The sequence below is a fragment of the Lolium rigidum genome, chromosome 5 (genome assembly GCF_022539505.1).
Source record: "Lolium rigidum isolate FL_2022 chromosome 5, APGP_CSIRO_Lrig_0.1, whole genome shotgun sequence".
In the NCBI taxonomy this organism is placed as follows: domain Eukaryota; kingdom Viridiplantae; phylum Streptophyta; class Magnoliopsida; order Poales; family Poaceae; genus Lolium; species Lolium rigidum.
The window spans coordinates 96,584,382-96,598,188 of record NC_061512.1 but is presented as its reverse complement, the minus strand read 5'-3'; the positions used below and the strand labels follow the sequence as shown (position 1 = coordinate 96,598,188).

The window sequence follows — 13,807 nt, the reverse complement described above, 5'->3', positions numbered from 1 at the left end:
TCCGGCCGTACTCCGAAGCGGACTCAGGGTTTGCGTTAACGGCTAGGCGTGCAAACCACACGCTTCGCTAAACGTTCCGCAGGGTACGAGTACAGAATATAAACACCCGAAGGCAACGGGAAGTAAACACCCGAAGGCAACAGTATATAAACATGCATGCGCCAAATAAAACCAAGGTTGTGGCCCCCTATTCAACTGACTTGAGAAAAGGTAATGGGTGAGGGGGGTCCCAATAATCGTCCCCACGCATGGGTAGAGCGCTCAACCTCGGAACAGATAACAAGAACTCGGGTCCTAGGGGATATTAGCAAGTCAAAGTTCCGATGCTTTCGCAAAGGGGCTCACAGATGCCTCTGCTTACAATTTTAGTTGTTAACAATTAAGTAAAGCATGTGTATCTCCAACAACTGATATATCATGTGATAACCTCCCAACAACCCAACATATCCTGATAGCAGATCGAGTAAACAACAGAGCCTAAACACGCCTACGACTCGCAAGGCTCAAACATCAAGCAACGGCTATGGGTAAGGAATGATACATATAGGATTATAATGGTAAACAAGTGGAATAGGACATGTGACTCGATAAAGAAGCGCAACATAAGGATAGCAGTGCGAGGGAGAGAGTAAAATAGGTGAAGAGAGAGGGCTCGCCTGTGAAAAGCTGCAGAAGAACTTGTCGAAGAACTCGTCGTATCTCACATCAACACTTCGTGATCCTATCCCGAGAAGAAGCAAATGCTACAACAAACATCGGATGCACATCTTACAACTACGGATAAAGAAGATCCAGCATGATCATGATATGATATGCATGGCATGGCAGATATGATGCGATGCAACTTATCCAATTTAAGCGGAGTCGGAACCTCGGACAAACAGTTAGGGTTGGAGTTGCATTTTCTACCGGCAAAGTTAAGTGGTTGTTAGCATGGCATAACATGGCAGGGGTGAGCTACTTCAATATTAAACGGAGCGAGGAATCCCTAATTGGAAATACCAAAATACTCTGCATATTATGTAAGGTGAATATGCACGACTATCAACGAGCGACATGATGCGAGATGCAAACAGATGAATGGATGGCATATTAATGTTCCTCTCATTTTTCTGATCAAAATTGGTATATGACACTTTTCAATTGGAGTTACAGATTAAAAGTTAGTAAATAAACAGTTTTTAGTATTTAAATTATACTATAAAACAGATTTATTTTTAAATAGAAAGGACCCGGAAACAATTTTCAGAAAGGGGGAAGGGCCCCGGGTTTATTTGCAAAGTTTGCAGGGGAGTTCTTGGAAACAGACACACACAGGGACGCCGGGTTCATAAGAAAAAGATGATAGGGGGCTATCTGCAAAACGTTTCAGATCTGGATCTGGGAAATGATTCTCACCGGAGGGGAAGTTAGCCCAGGTCAATGACGTGTGGGGCCCGAATGCTGACGAGGATGCCGACCTGGCGGAGCAAGCGTGCACGCACACGAAGCGCTCGACGCGGGGCGGTGCCGTGCGCGTTCCAGGGAGGCGGTGACCGCGGCGAGGCGAGCGCAGCGCGGCGTCTGGGGGCATCCCAGGGTGTGGGGGAAGGGGCGCCGGGCGCCTCTCATCGGCGCGGACCGTGGAGGGGCGGCGCCGTCGTCGGGGAGCGCCGGAATCTCGTCGGCGGCAGACATCTGCGGACAGCGGCGGTCGGCAACAAGGTGAGACGGTGAAATAGGAAGAGAGAGAGGCCAAAAGGAAGTCCAGGAGAAGAGGGAGATTACCAGGAACCCGAAGGCGTGCTCAAAAGGGGCGGAGGAGGTCCACGGTGGCCGGAATTTGAGGAAGATGTCGGTGGCCAAGGCGGGGGAACGAGGTCCGTGGCGTCGATTGGGGCGTCCCCGGTGCAATTCCTTGCAACCGGAGATAGAGGGCGACGAGGCGGAGCTCCTGGTGCCCTCGGCATGGCGAGGGGTGGCCGGAGACGACGGGGCGCCGGCGAGGAGCTCACGGGCTCGCTCACAGAGAAGAAGAAAAGACAAGAGGGGAACCAGAGGTGGCAGCGCAAGGTGGGAGGAGATAAGGGGGAGGGCTAGGGTTTGCGAGGGATTAAAAAGGGGGAGGGGAGAAGGGCGCTGTGCGGTGGTGGTTTGCGGTGACGTCGACCACGGTGGGGAAAAGGTGCACGCACCGCGCGTGAGGAAGACAGCGACAGGAGAAGATCTTTTCTCGTCCCGAGGGGTACGGGCTAAGCTGAGCTGGGCCAAGGAGGGAGGAAGGAAGGAGGTGGGCTAGCTCGGGCCTGCGGTGGAAGGAAGAGAGATGGCTGCCAGAGGGGGGAAAGGAAGAAAAAGATAACTGGGCCAAAGAGAGAGAGTGGCCCAATGAGAGAGATGTTTGGGGTTTTATTAAAAGAAAAGGAAGAGGAGGTTTGATATAGGAACCATATGAAAATCATAGGTGAGGGAAAACAAAATAATTTGGGTTTATAAAATAATTTTGTTTGATAAAAATATGGATGATATGATGCATATGCCATGATGATGCATAAAAGAAAAAGAACAAGCAGATCTATTAGGGGTACTACCCTGGGCCGTTACACCCTTCGCCTATTTATTCTCTCCGTCGCGAAAACCCTAGTACCGAGAGCCACGATACGAGAAAAGTCACTGTGACGCCGCCGCCGCTAATCCCATCTCGGGGGATTCAGGAGATCGCCTTCGGCACCCTGCCGGAGAGGGGAATCATCACCGGAGGACTCTACATCATCATGCCCGCCTCCGGATTGATGCGTGAGTAGTTCATCCTTGGACTATGGGTCCATAGCAGTAGCTAGATGGTTGTCTTCTCCTCTTGTGCTATCATGTTTAGATCTTGTGAGCTGCCTAATATGATCAAGATCGTCTATTTGTAATGCTACATGTTGTGTTTGTTGGGATCCGATGAATATGGAATACTATGTCAAGTTGATTATTGATCTATCATATAGGTGTTGTTTATGATCTTGCATGCTCTCCGTTGCTAGTAGAGGCTCTAGCCAAGTTGATACTTGTAACTCCAAGAGGGAGTATTTATGCTCGATAGTGGGTTCATGCCTCCATTGAATGCGGGATAGTGACGAGAAAGTTCTAAGGTTATGGATGTGTTGTTGCCACTAGGGATAAAACATCAATGCTTTGTCTAAGGATATTTGTGTTGATTACATTACGCACGGTACTTAATGAAATTGTCTGTTGTTTGCAACTTAATGCTTGGAAGGGGTGCGGATGCTAACCCGAAGTTGGACTTTTTAGGCATAGATGCATGCTTTGGATAGCGGTCTATGTTCTTTGTCGTAATGCCCTAAGTAAATCTCATATTAGTCATCATGATATGTATGTGCATTGTTATGCCCTCTCTATTTGTCAATTGCCCAACTGTAATTTGTTCACCCAACATGCTATTTATCTTATTGGAGAGACACCACTAGTGAACTGTGGACCCCGGTTCATTCTTTACATCTGAAATACAATCTACTGCAATCTCTGTTCTCTGTTGTTCTTCGCAAACAAACATCATTCTCCACACCATACGTTTAATCCTTTGTTTACAGCAAGCCGGTGAGATTGACAACCTCACTGTTAAGTTGGGGCAAAGTATTTTGATTGTGTTGTGCAGGTTCCACGTTGGCGCCGGAATCTCTGGTGTTGCGCCGCACTACACTCCTTCACAAACAACCTTCACGTGGCCTTCATCTCCTACTGGTTCGATAACCTTGGTTTCTTACTGAGGGAAAACTTGCTGATGTACGCATCACACCTTCCTCTTGGGGTTCCCAACGAACGTGTGCTTCACGCGTTATCAGCCCTCAAACGAGAGGGAAAGAAGACGAAGCTTGCTAGCGCTAGCCGTGCCGGGTTGCCGCACCTAACATTAAATGATTGGGCTACTAAAACATTCCAGCGATGTTTGACACCGTGTGTAGCCGAAAAAGCCGATAATACAAACGTCACTACTAAGAGTGAAAACCAATCAACGATTCACTCTAACTGCTCGTCAATGTTGTACGTACAACCGCTAACGATCGCGGAAAGAAAATATGTGTCACTAGTTTTTGGTACGAACCAGCAACGGAAAATTTTCACTTATTTGTCACCGCTATTTACCAGACCCGTGACACCCCGAAAAAGTCCACTGTCACCGAGATTTTGAGCCTCCTAGATCGGACCCCGAAGCAACAACCAAGGATGTAGAATAATTTTGCTTGTCAGTGGTCGGCGTTGCAGAGACCAGAAAACGGCGAAGCGGTGACAAAAATTTTCACGCCCATTAGTGGTAAGGGATACCGGCTGCGGACCTTCGGTCTTGCGTCAAGGGTGCTATTGCGAGTATAAGCCTTTTCCCAATAGTGGTGGCCTGCATAACAACATATTCAAGAATATGTTGTTTTGCGGGCCACGTTTGACGCGTCTAGGATGCACGCCGTTCTTTCAATCCGGAAACAAGAACCGTAAACACAGGATTTATGCAAATGTATGATAAACCAGCCAATAATTCTCGAATGTAGAAACATAGAACATGCAAACTGATTGTTTAAAGTACTCAATCATACATAAAACATGACACCAAAAAAGGATCAAGCATCACATGATCAAGCAAGCGCATGGTCAAGCATCACCATCGGTTGCCGGCACATCCGCCGCCACCATTCACCATAGCATCATCACCTCGGGCACCACTCGTGGAAGTCATGGCAGCGCGTGCAGCTTCCCTCCTTCGCGTCAAGATCTCCATATTTGTGCGACTTCACCACTCAAGATGGAACTCATCCATCTCAGCCGGGTTCATCATCATAATCGCATTCTCCACCGCAATGAGCTCTACCATAGTCCGGTTCTCCTCAGCACGTGCTCTCCTCTTCTCGACGTCGGACTTGTGCTTTGCATCTTCATGGAGCATGTTCCATTTTGCTTCCTTCTCTTTGGTATTCTTATCCATCATTTCCTTCTTTGCCTCCAAAATCTTCATCACCAACAATTCTTTGGACTTAACCATAACATCAATCTTGAGAGACAATGTTGCGGCCTCGCCTTGCTTTTTTGATCTTGTCCTTTGTCATCTTTGCTCCATCCGGCCTCTTCTTGTTCCTCTTGGTCTCAAGCACATCATCCTCTTCTGCATCCTCCAACTCGATGAGCTTATGCCTCGGTGGTGGTGCTTCTTGCTCCCTCATCTTCGATTTGTCATTGTACTCAAGAATGGTATAGCAATGGTTGCATGTAAATGGCTTGCCCTTCAATCCGGGCATGTCCTTGTACTAATTTCTTCCCAATCACCCGTGTTGGTGATAGGGAAAAGGTGGCCGATCTTTTGATGAGACGAGGATAGATCAATTTTTTGGTGGAGTTCGTGCTTGACGATTCGACTACACGTGCAAAGCTCGTGCGCCAATGCAATCGCTAGGACAATCTCCGGGAGTTATTGATCTTGCGGATGCACGATCAACCTGACCGGAGAGGGTCTTAATACCTACCTGAAATCGAGAACAAGTAAGTACTAATAATGAATCAGAATATTGCGGATGAATGATGAAAGCTTTATTGATAATGGTGGGATTCCGAATAGTCGATCTTGTTCTAGACGTTAGCCTCAAATTGAGAACAAGTAAGAACTAATAATGCAATCACAATATTGCAGCCTTGTCAGCGAGTGGCAAGTGGTGGGCGGAAGCGGGAAACGAGAGGAGCTGAATGTTCCTTCGCACCAACACGGGGGAGCCGGGGAGGGGATGGGGTTCGCGCTCGCGCTGCCTCGCGAAACTGGGTACTTAGGGTTTCCGCGGCACGGAACTGGATGGGCCGGATAAAAAAGTTTGTACGGGTCCGATGCGGTATTTAAACTAGTCTTTTTTACTTCCTAGCCCACAAAACAGCAGTTATTACGAGAATAGTGTCAGATGCGGTGTTTGCGCTCTTAGGCTGCTCATAGTGGGGAGTAACTTAGACTACTAACATATTCTATGTTACTAGTCTAGGTTACTACTTTCATAGTGGGTATTAACTTATATGTAGTATCATACATTGTGTTATTTATTATTATGTTGTAGACTCATTTTGCGTTGGGGTGTGTGATGTTATGATAACATAGTTAGTTACCACATCACTCTCTTTCTTTATTTATTGACATACCATGTCAACAAACTTAAAATATGTGATATTACTAGATATGTTACTTCCAGTATGAGCAATCATACTCGCCGTCTCCCGATGGCCTCGGTCTCCTGGATATTTTTTTTCCCCTTCGATATGCCTCACATATTAGCAGGCCTTTGAATCCTTATCCGCTCTCTTGAGCTCTCTTGGCTCCGGGGGATAAACGTAGTGAGCATGTGAGCCGCGAACCCTTCTCGTTCCAATGCAGCCGCCCGTGACGCCGGCGAGCACCATCTCCACCGGAACAGCCCCGCTTCCACGATCACCCACCATCTCCTCGTCACCATCCGCCGCAACGAGGAGGCAGCTACTCGTGTCCGCTGGCGGCCTGCTCCTGATCGTGGCCGCAGGCAGTAACAATGCCAGCAGCAAGGGAGCAGCGGCCGCGGCCGCGGCCGGCTACGACCCGGTAACGGAGGCGGAACGCGCCGCGAGCGCCGCCGTGTCCCTGCGCGTCGGCGAGGCCGTCCGGCTGCTCGACCTCGGGCGCGACCTGCAGGCGCGCGGCGAGTTCCCGGAGGCGCTGGCGTCCTTCACGGCGGTGGTGAGCGGGTACAAGGACCTGGCGCTGTCGGAGTACGCGCGGGTGGGGCGGGCGCTGGTGCTGTACGAGATCGGCGACCGAGACGAGTCCATCACGGAGATGGAGGACGTGTCGGTGGCGCTCAAGGGGTACCCGGAGATCCACGCCGCGCTGGCGGCCGCGCTCTACGCCGACAAGCACGCGCCGCTGCTCGCCGAGAACCAGTTCACCATCGCCACGCTGCTGGACCCGCACTACACCGACCTCGCCTACGTCAGGGACACCAAGCACTGGCCGCCCAGCCTCGTCGCCTCCCTCAAGAACTTCTTCACGCTCTCCTAATTAGTAGAATCCTAGCTGCTGCTACAAGATCGAGGTTAACGCATGCAGCATCCATCGATGATAGTAGTAATTTCCTTCTTGATCATTTTCAATTTCTCTGGCACATGCATATACGGAGAACAAAATGGTCCCTTCTAAGAAAAACCATACACAAAGATTTATCCTCTTTGCAATTGTGTAAGTATGTCTGACGACATTTGTAATATATACAGAATGGTGCAACACTTGTTGTTCAGTCGTCACTAGTCAAATAATCAGCACCCTGCTAGGTACACCTCTCTACAAGCTCTTGAGATCTTTCCATTAGATTTAGCATGCTCGGGGAACAAAAAATCACCTTACAGTCTGCTCCAAGTCTCAACTACGGAGTACTTAATTTCTGCATGACTGAGTGATCTGGAGTCTGGACATGCAACATGCTAGCACTGTGTAACACATGGTCCGTAGGTGTGCAGGTAAACTCCTCGTCACGTTTCTCTTAGTCTGAAGCTTGACTGAACCTTCATTGCTTGTGAACCAGACATCACCTCGTGCAGAAATGGTTTCATCTCAAAATTCACTATTTATCCCTGAGGATCAGGCTTGTACATACTTGGGGAGAAGTGAAATGTTCACTTAAATTTTTGACCAAATCATAACATGATTGTGTCACCCTAGGATCGTAACGGGCGAAGCCCTAGCCCCCCGTCCTTCTTCGCTGGTGTTCTCTCCTGTGGAACATTAGCGGCCCTGGCCGGCACATGTCGCGCCGCGCGGTTACGGTTGCCAGAGGGGTGGCCGTAATGCAACAGTGTTGGTCGGGTTGTACGTCTACCATTTCCATGACCATGAATGAGGTTGGCAGCAAATATTTGGTACACCTGCATTTCCCCTCCCGGATACAAGAGCATCTCCTGTCGAGTCCCCTAATCGTTTCCCAAACGGTGTTCCATTGAGCAATGCCAACAACGTCGTGCTTCAGCTTGAAGTAGGGATCGAACTCTCGAACATCATGGAGAATACTCATGAACAAACCCTTGCTCATTCTATACCGGCGCCAAAAATTGTCGGCCTGTGTTGCTTCATCTGCGAAGTAATCGTTTTGCAGCATGGTATGCCCCTCCATCCTCTACTGAGGCTTCGACTTGTTTCTTCCCGCCTTTGAACTCAGCGGCACGGCCTCTTTCTCTTTTCCACCTCGGCATCAAGCATGTTCTGGAGGGACGCTATGATCGACAAATGCTCTAGAATGTCGTCGTCGAAGGCTTGCTCTTCCTCCAACATTTGGACGATCATCTCATCGTCGCTATCCATGTCTGAAGCAAAACAAATGGTTAAAATTCATCCGTGCAGAGCAGGCAACGAACATCGACCTATCGCGCCTACCAGGCAAGGCGTCGAACACCTTCTGTGCGCGGAGGAGGGGCGGATTTTCCCGCGCGTTATGGGACACGTTGGCGAAGCGGCGGCGGCGAAAAGGACGGCGAGGGAGCCAACCATCATGACGGTGCCTGACTCAGAAGCGATTGGCCGTCGAGATGGCCGGAAAATCGAGCGGCGGCGGAGGGGTCGGAGACGCGGGAGGGGAGGCGTGACGAGAATTAAAAGGCGGGAACCAACCGTTTTGGATGTGGTCGCGACAGGTGGGCGCCCGCCTCGCTTCTCGCTCCGTCTGGCGTGGCCAGAACGTTCCCTATGGAGCGGCGACGGGCTAGGCCTCGCCAGGCGGAAGGAAGCTTTGGGGCGCGCGACTGAAGTCAAAAATATGTCAGACGCACCCTAAAATAATTTGGGATACGTTTTATGGATGTGACTGGAGATGGTCTAAGTTTTTTTTAGTAGTGAGCTCATGCGGGGGGGCGAGGTCCTCAACTTGTTTCTGGCGTTTTCTACAACGGCGTCGATAGATCGGGCATTGTCAACGTGCCTTGGTCGTGTTTTTTTTTGAAGGTGTTAGCTTGAACCTTCTGCTTCGGGGATAACGATCCCAGTTTCGACCTTCGATTGGACCTGTCAACATTGCGACACATGCACGATCATTTCTTAAAGCTTTTTTTTCTTGGAGTAGCGTACTTCTGTTGTTTCGGTCAGTGATTTGTATTGGCCATAGCTAGGTGTTGTGATACACTGGTACATGTCCAAGAAGACGGCCGTTTGACCTTGGGTTGTTCTTATTTTCATTTGGGTAAGACTGTTTATTTGGGGCGAGCGTTTGCCTGTTTGGTTTTGCTTGCTATATTGCTTAGTGATTGATAATGTGCGGTACTTGTCCCAATGAGAAATTAAGTACCTTTGATGAGAAGTATCTTGGGCTTCCAACTCCAGAAGGAAGAATGAAAGCAGAAAAATTCCAACCAATAAAAGACAGATTTGCTAAAAGGTTATCCTATAGGAATGAGAAACTAATGTCGATGGCAGGTAAGGAGGTCCTCATTAAATCGGTAGCTCAAGCATTGCCTATTTACATTACGGGCATATTCAAGCTCCCCGATGGCTTCCATGATGATTATATGCAACTGATCAGGATTTTCTGGTGGGGAGAGGAAGACGGAGAAAGGAAAGTTCATTGGTCCTCCTGGGATAATCTCATCAAACCGAAAAAGCAAGGCGGTATGGGGTTTAGAGACACAACTCTTTTCAACCAAGCTCTTCTTGCCCGCCAAGCTTGGAGACTGATCCAAAATCCCAACAGTTTAGCCGCAAGACTAATGAAAGCTATTTATTATCCTAGGGGAGCTCAAGCATCTCCTGTTTGGCATGGGATTGAACATGGTTTGGAACTTCTCAAAGAGGGGGTGGTTTGGAGAATAGGCGATGGGAAAAGTATTAGAACTTGGAGAGATAATTGGATTCCGAGAAACCATGCATTAAAAGCTCAGCCAACCAGAATACCAGATAGACATAGGCGTGTCTATCAGCTGATAAACACTGCAGACAGTAGTTGGAAAGTGCAAATCATTTGTAGAAATTTTCAACCCCATGATGCTGACCTTATCTTGCAGCTGAAACCCCCGGATGCATCAAAAAAAGGATTTCCTTGCCTGGCATTATGAGAAAAATGGAGTCTTTTCGGTTAGAAGTGCTTACAAGTTAGCATATTTTCTAAAATACAACCAAATATCAAAACCCAGTTCGAGATCAAGAGAAGAAGGCACCCGAGACTTGTTTTTTTTCAAAATGGGGGAAATATCGCCCCAGCTTCTGCATCCAAAGGATGCACACGGCTTTTTTTATTAGATTATTCGCAACACCTTACAAGAGCAATACAAAAGATCAAACTCGAAGCCACCTCGCTAAACCTACAGGGGGGTGAAGGGGGTGACAATTCACCAACTCATATCATCCAAAAACCAAATGCCTTCTCAGGCCGCCCAATAGCATATGAGAAGCACATCCGATCAAGCGGACTCTCAGCATACGCCAACGCACACGCCATAGAAGTTGCTACCGCCGTCTTCCTCGACTCCATCTTCAAGAGAGATCATCGCATTGACCATGCCAGACCTGCCATCGATGCCACCACGGCGCCAGACGACTCCACCATCCTACGCATGTCCAACACACTACATCCATCCCGAGACACCACTGCACCATGCCACGGTGACTCGACGACGCCGACACAGCAAAAGCACACCGCTCCACCTCAGCACCACCACCATCCGTTGTCTGCTCCGAAAATGATACCCCCAACAGGGAGAACGGCGTTGCGCGCCGCTATCATCCGATCCGGGAGACCCGGGTCTGGGGTTTCCCCTGGAGCAGCCCAAGCGAAAAAAACACAGACTGCAGAGACAATGCCTTCAACAAGGTAACGACGAAAGGCGCCGCCATCATCCGCCATGACCGAAGTCTGGGCCGGCTTTCACCGGCAGCTGCGCCTCGCCATTGGGAGCTAGGCGACGGATCGCAAGATCCGCCACGGCTAGCCACACAACTAGCCGATCTCCTCCGGCGAGAGAGAAGATCACCACCGCGGTGCCACGAAAGCGGCACCTGACGCCCGCCACCTGCCACCAGGTCGGCGTCGTCACCACCATCGCCATCCAGGGCCGCCGCCCTTGGTGCCGTGATCCCAGCTCTTGAGGAGGAGCAGCACGAGATCCACCCCCATCCCCACCCGCCCGGCCATGCCAAGGCGAGAACGAGGAGAGGACCGCGCCAGGGTCCGGGGCCGCGCCGCCGCCCCCATCACCGCCCTCCCGGCGAGGCCACGGCGAGGAACGGCGCACAGGGCTGTGCCGCCATGGCCAGGGCCGCGCCGCCGCCCCCAACACCGCCCGCCCGTACCGCCATCAACCAGAACCGGGATCATCCCCCAGCGCGGAGGCGTGCCTCCTACAGCCGCACCAGGGGACCACGCGAGGATCCCCGCTGCCCCATCACCGGCCGCGCCAGGCTTCGCCGGCGGCGGCCTCCGGGGACGACGAGGAGGGGAGGGGAAGGCGGCGGTGGTGGCTAGGGTTCACCCGAGTCGCCCTTGAAGGAGGACGACCCGTGCGTTTCTCTGTTCCGTATCTCCCAACACTTTAGCTATGAGGACTTGTGGAAAGTTATCTGGAATGCTCCAGTACCAAACAAGATCAGAATTTTTGCTTGGCGAGTGGCTTGTGATAATCTTACCACAAAAAGCAATAAATTCAAAAGAAACTTAGAGATAGACTGCATCTGCAAGATATGTGGTTGCAAAGATGAAACAAGTTACCATACCCCGGTTGAGTGCACAAAAGCTAAAGCTTTAAGACAGGAGATGAGAAATAAATGGAGCATTCCTGATGAGGACAACTTTATGCATACTGGATCTGATTGGCTTCTTATGTTGTTGGCAAACATTAGTAATGACAGGAGGGGCCTTATTCTTATGATCCTTTGGAGGTCCTGGCATCTGCGTTGTGATGTTATTCATAACAAAGGAGAGTGTAAAATTTCTGACTCCGTACGGTATTTGCATAGATATTTACAGGATCTTATGCTAAATTGCAGGAAACATGACAACGAAAAAGGCAAACAGCCTATTGATGCGTGTAGTTGACACGTCCGTTGGGAACCCCAAGAGGAAGGTGTGATGCGCACATCGGCAAGTTTCCCTCAGTAAGAAACCAAGGTTTAATCGAACCAGTAGGAGTCAAGAAGCACGTTGAAGGTTGATGGCGGCGGGATGTAGTGCGGCGCAACACCAGAGATTCCGGCGCCAACGTGGAACCTGCACAACACAACCAAAGTACTTTGCCCCAACGAAACAAGTGAGGTTGTCAATCTCACCGGCTTGCTGTAACAAAGGATTAACCGTATTGTGTGGAAGATGATTGTTTGCGAGAGAAAATAGTAAAACAAGTATTGCAACAGATTTGTATTTCAGTATTAAAGAATGGACCGGGGTCCACAGTTCACTAGAGGTGTCTCTCCCATAAGATAAAAGCATGTTGGGTGAACAAATTACAGTCGGGCAATTGACAAATAGAGAGGCCATAACAATGCACATACATGACATGATAAGTATAGTGAGATTTAATTGGGCATTACGACAAAGTACATAGACCGCCATCCAACTGCATCTATGCCTAAAAAGTCCACCTTCAGGTTATCGTCCGAACCCCTCCAGTATTAAGTTGCTAACAACGTGACAATTGCATTAAGTATGGTGCGTAATGTAATCAACAACTACATCCTCGGACATAGCGCCAATGTTTTATCCCTAGTGGCAACAAGCACAACACAACCTTAGAACTTTCCGTCACTCGTCCCGTGTGTCAATGTAGGCATGAACCCACTATCGAGCATAAATACTCCCTCTTGGAGTTAAGAGTAAAAACTTGGCCAGAGCCTCTACTAGTAACGGAGAGCATGCAAGATCATAAACAACACATATGTAATAACTTGATAATTAACATGACATGGTATTCTCTATCCATCGGATCCCGACAAACACAACATAGAGTATTACGGATAGATGATCTTGATCATGTTAGGCAGCTCACAAGATCCAACAATGAAGCACAATGAGGAGAAGACAACCATCTAGCTACCGCTATGGACCCATAGTCCAGGGGTGAACTACTCACTCATCACTCCGGAGGCGACCATGGCGGTGTAGAGTCCTCCGGGAGATGAATCCCCTCCCCGGCGGGGTGCCGGAGGAGATCTCCGAATCCCCCGAGATGGGATCGGCGGCGGCGGCGTCTCCGGAAGGTTTTCCGTATCGTGGTTTTTCGCATCGGGGGTTTCGCGACGGAGGCTTTAAGTAGGCGGAAGGGCAGAGTCGGGGGCCCGACGAGGGGCCACACCATAGGGCGGCGCAGGCCCCCTAGGCCGCGCCGCCTTGTGGTGTCGCCACCTCGTGGCCCCACTTCGTATGTTCTTCGGTCTTCCGGAAGCTCCGTGGAAAAATAGGCCCCTGGGTCTTTGTTTCGTCCAATTCCGAGAATATTTCGTTACTAGGATTTCGAAACAAAAAACAGCGAGAAAACAGAACCGGCACTTCGGCATCTTGTTAATAGGTTAGTTCCAGAAAATGCACGAATATGACATAAAGTGTGCATAAAACATGTAGGTATCATCAATAATATGGCATAGAACATAAGAAATTATCGATACGTCGGAGACGTATCACCTATATCAAATGCAGGTACGCCCATTGCAGCCTGTCATGCATCTGGGATGTCGGCTGGGAGGAAGGACACCAAGGAGTGTTGGAAGCCACCTGAACACGGCTGGGTAAAAATCATTGTCGACGCTAGTTTCACCAGTGAAGACGGCAAGAGCTATGTGGGATGTATTGCTAGAGATAATACT

At 49.6% G+C, this 13,807-nt stretch overlaps 1 protein-coding gene across 1 annotated transcript; it reads left to right on the top strand.

Annotated features, from left to right (window-relative positions):
• The first annotated feature begins 6,294 nt into the window (after nt 1–6,294).
• Nucleotides 6,295–7,274, top strand: LOC124652564. The gene has a single exon (XM_047191602.1). It carries the CDS (start codon nt 6,377–6,379, stop codon nt 7,037–7,039), a length of 663 nt encoding a protein of 220 aa, XP_047047558.1. The 5' UTR covers nt 6,295–6,376; the 3' UTR covers nt 7,040–7,274.
• Nucleotides 7,275–13,807: the final 6,533 nt, after the last annotated feature.

Excerpts from the sequence above, each read along its gene's own strand:
- LOC124652564 (XM_047191602.1), top strand. The coding sequence starts at position 6,377 with ATGCAGCCGCCCGTGACGCCGGCGAGCACCATCTCCACCGGAACAGCC.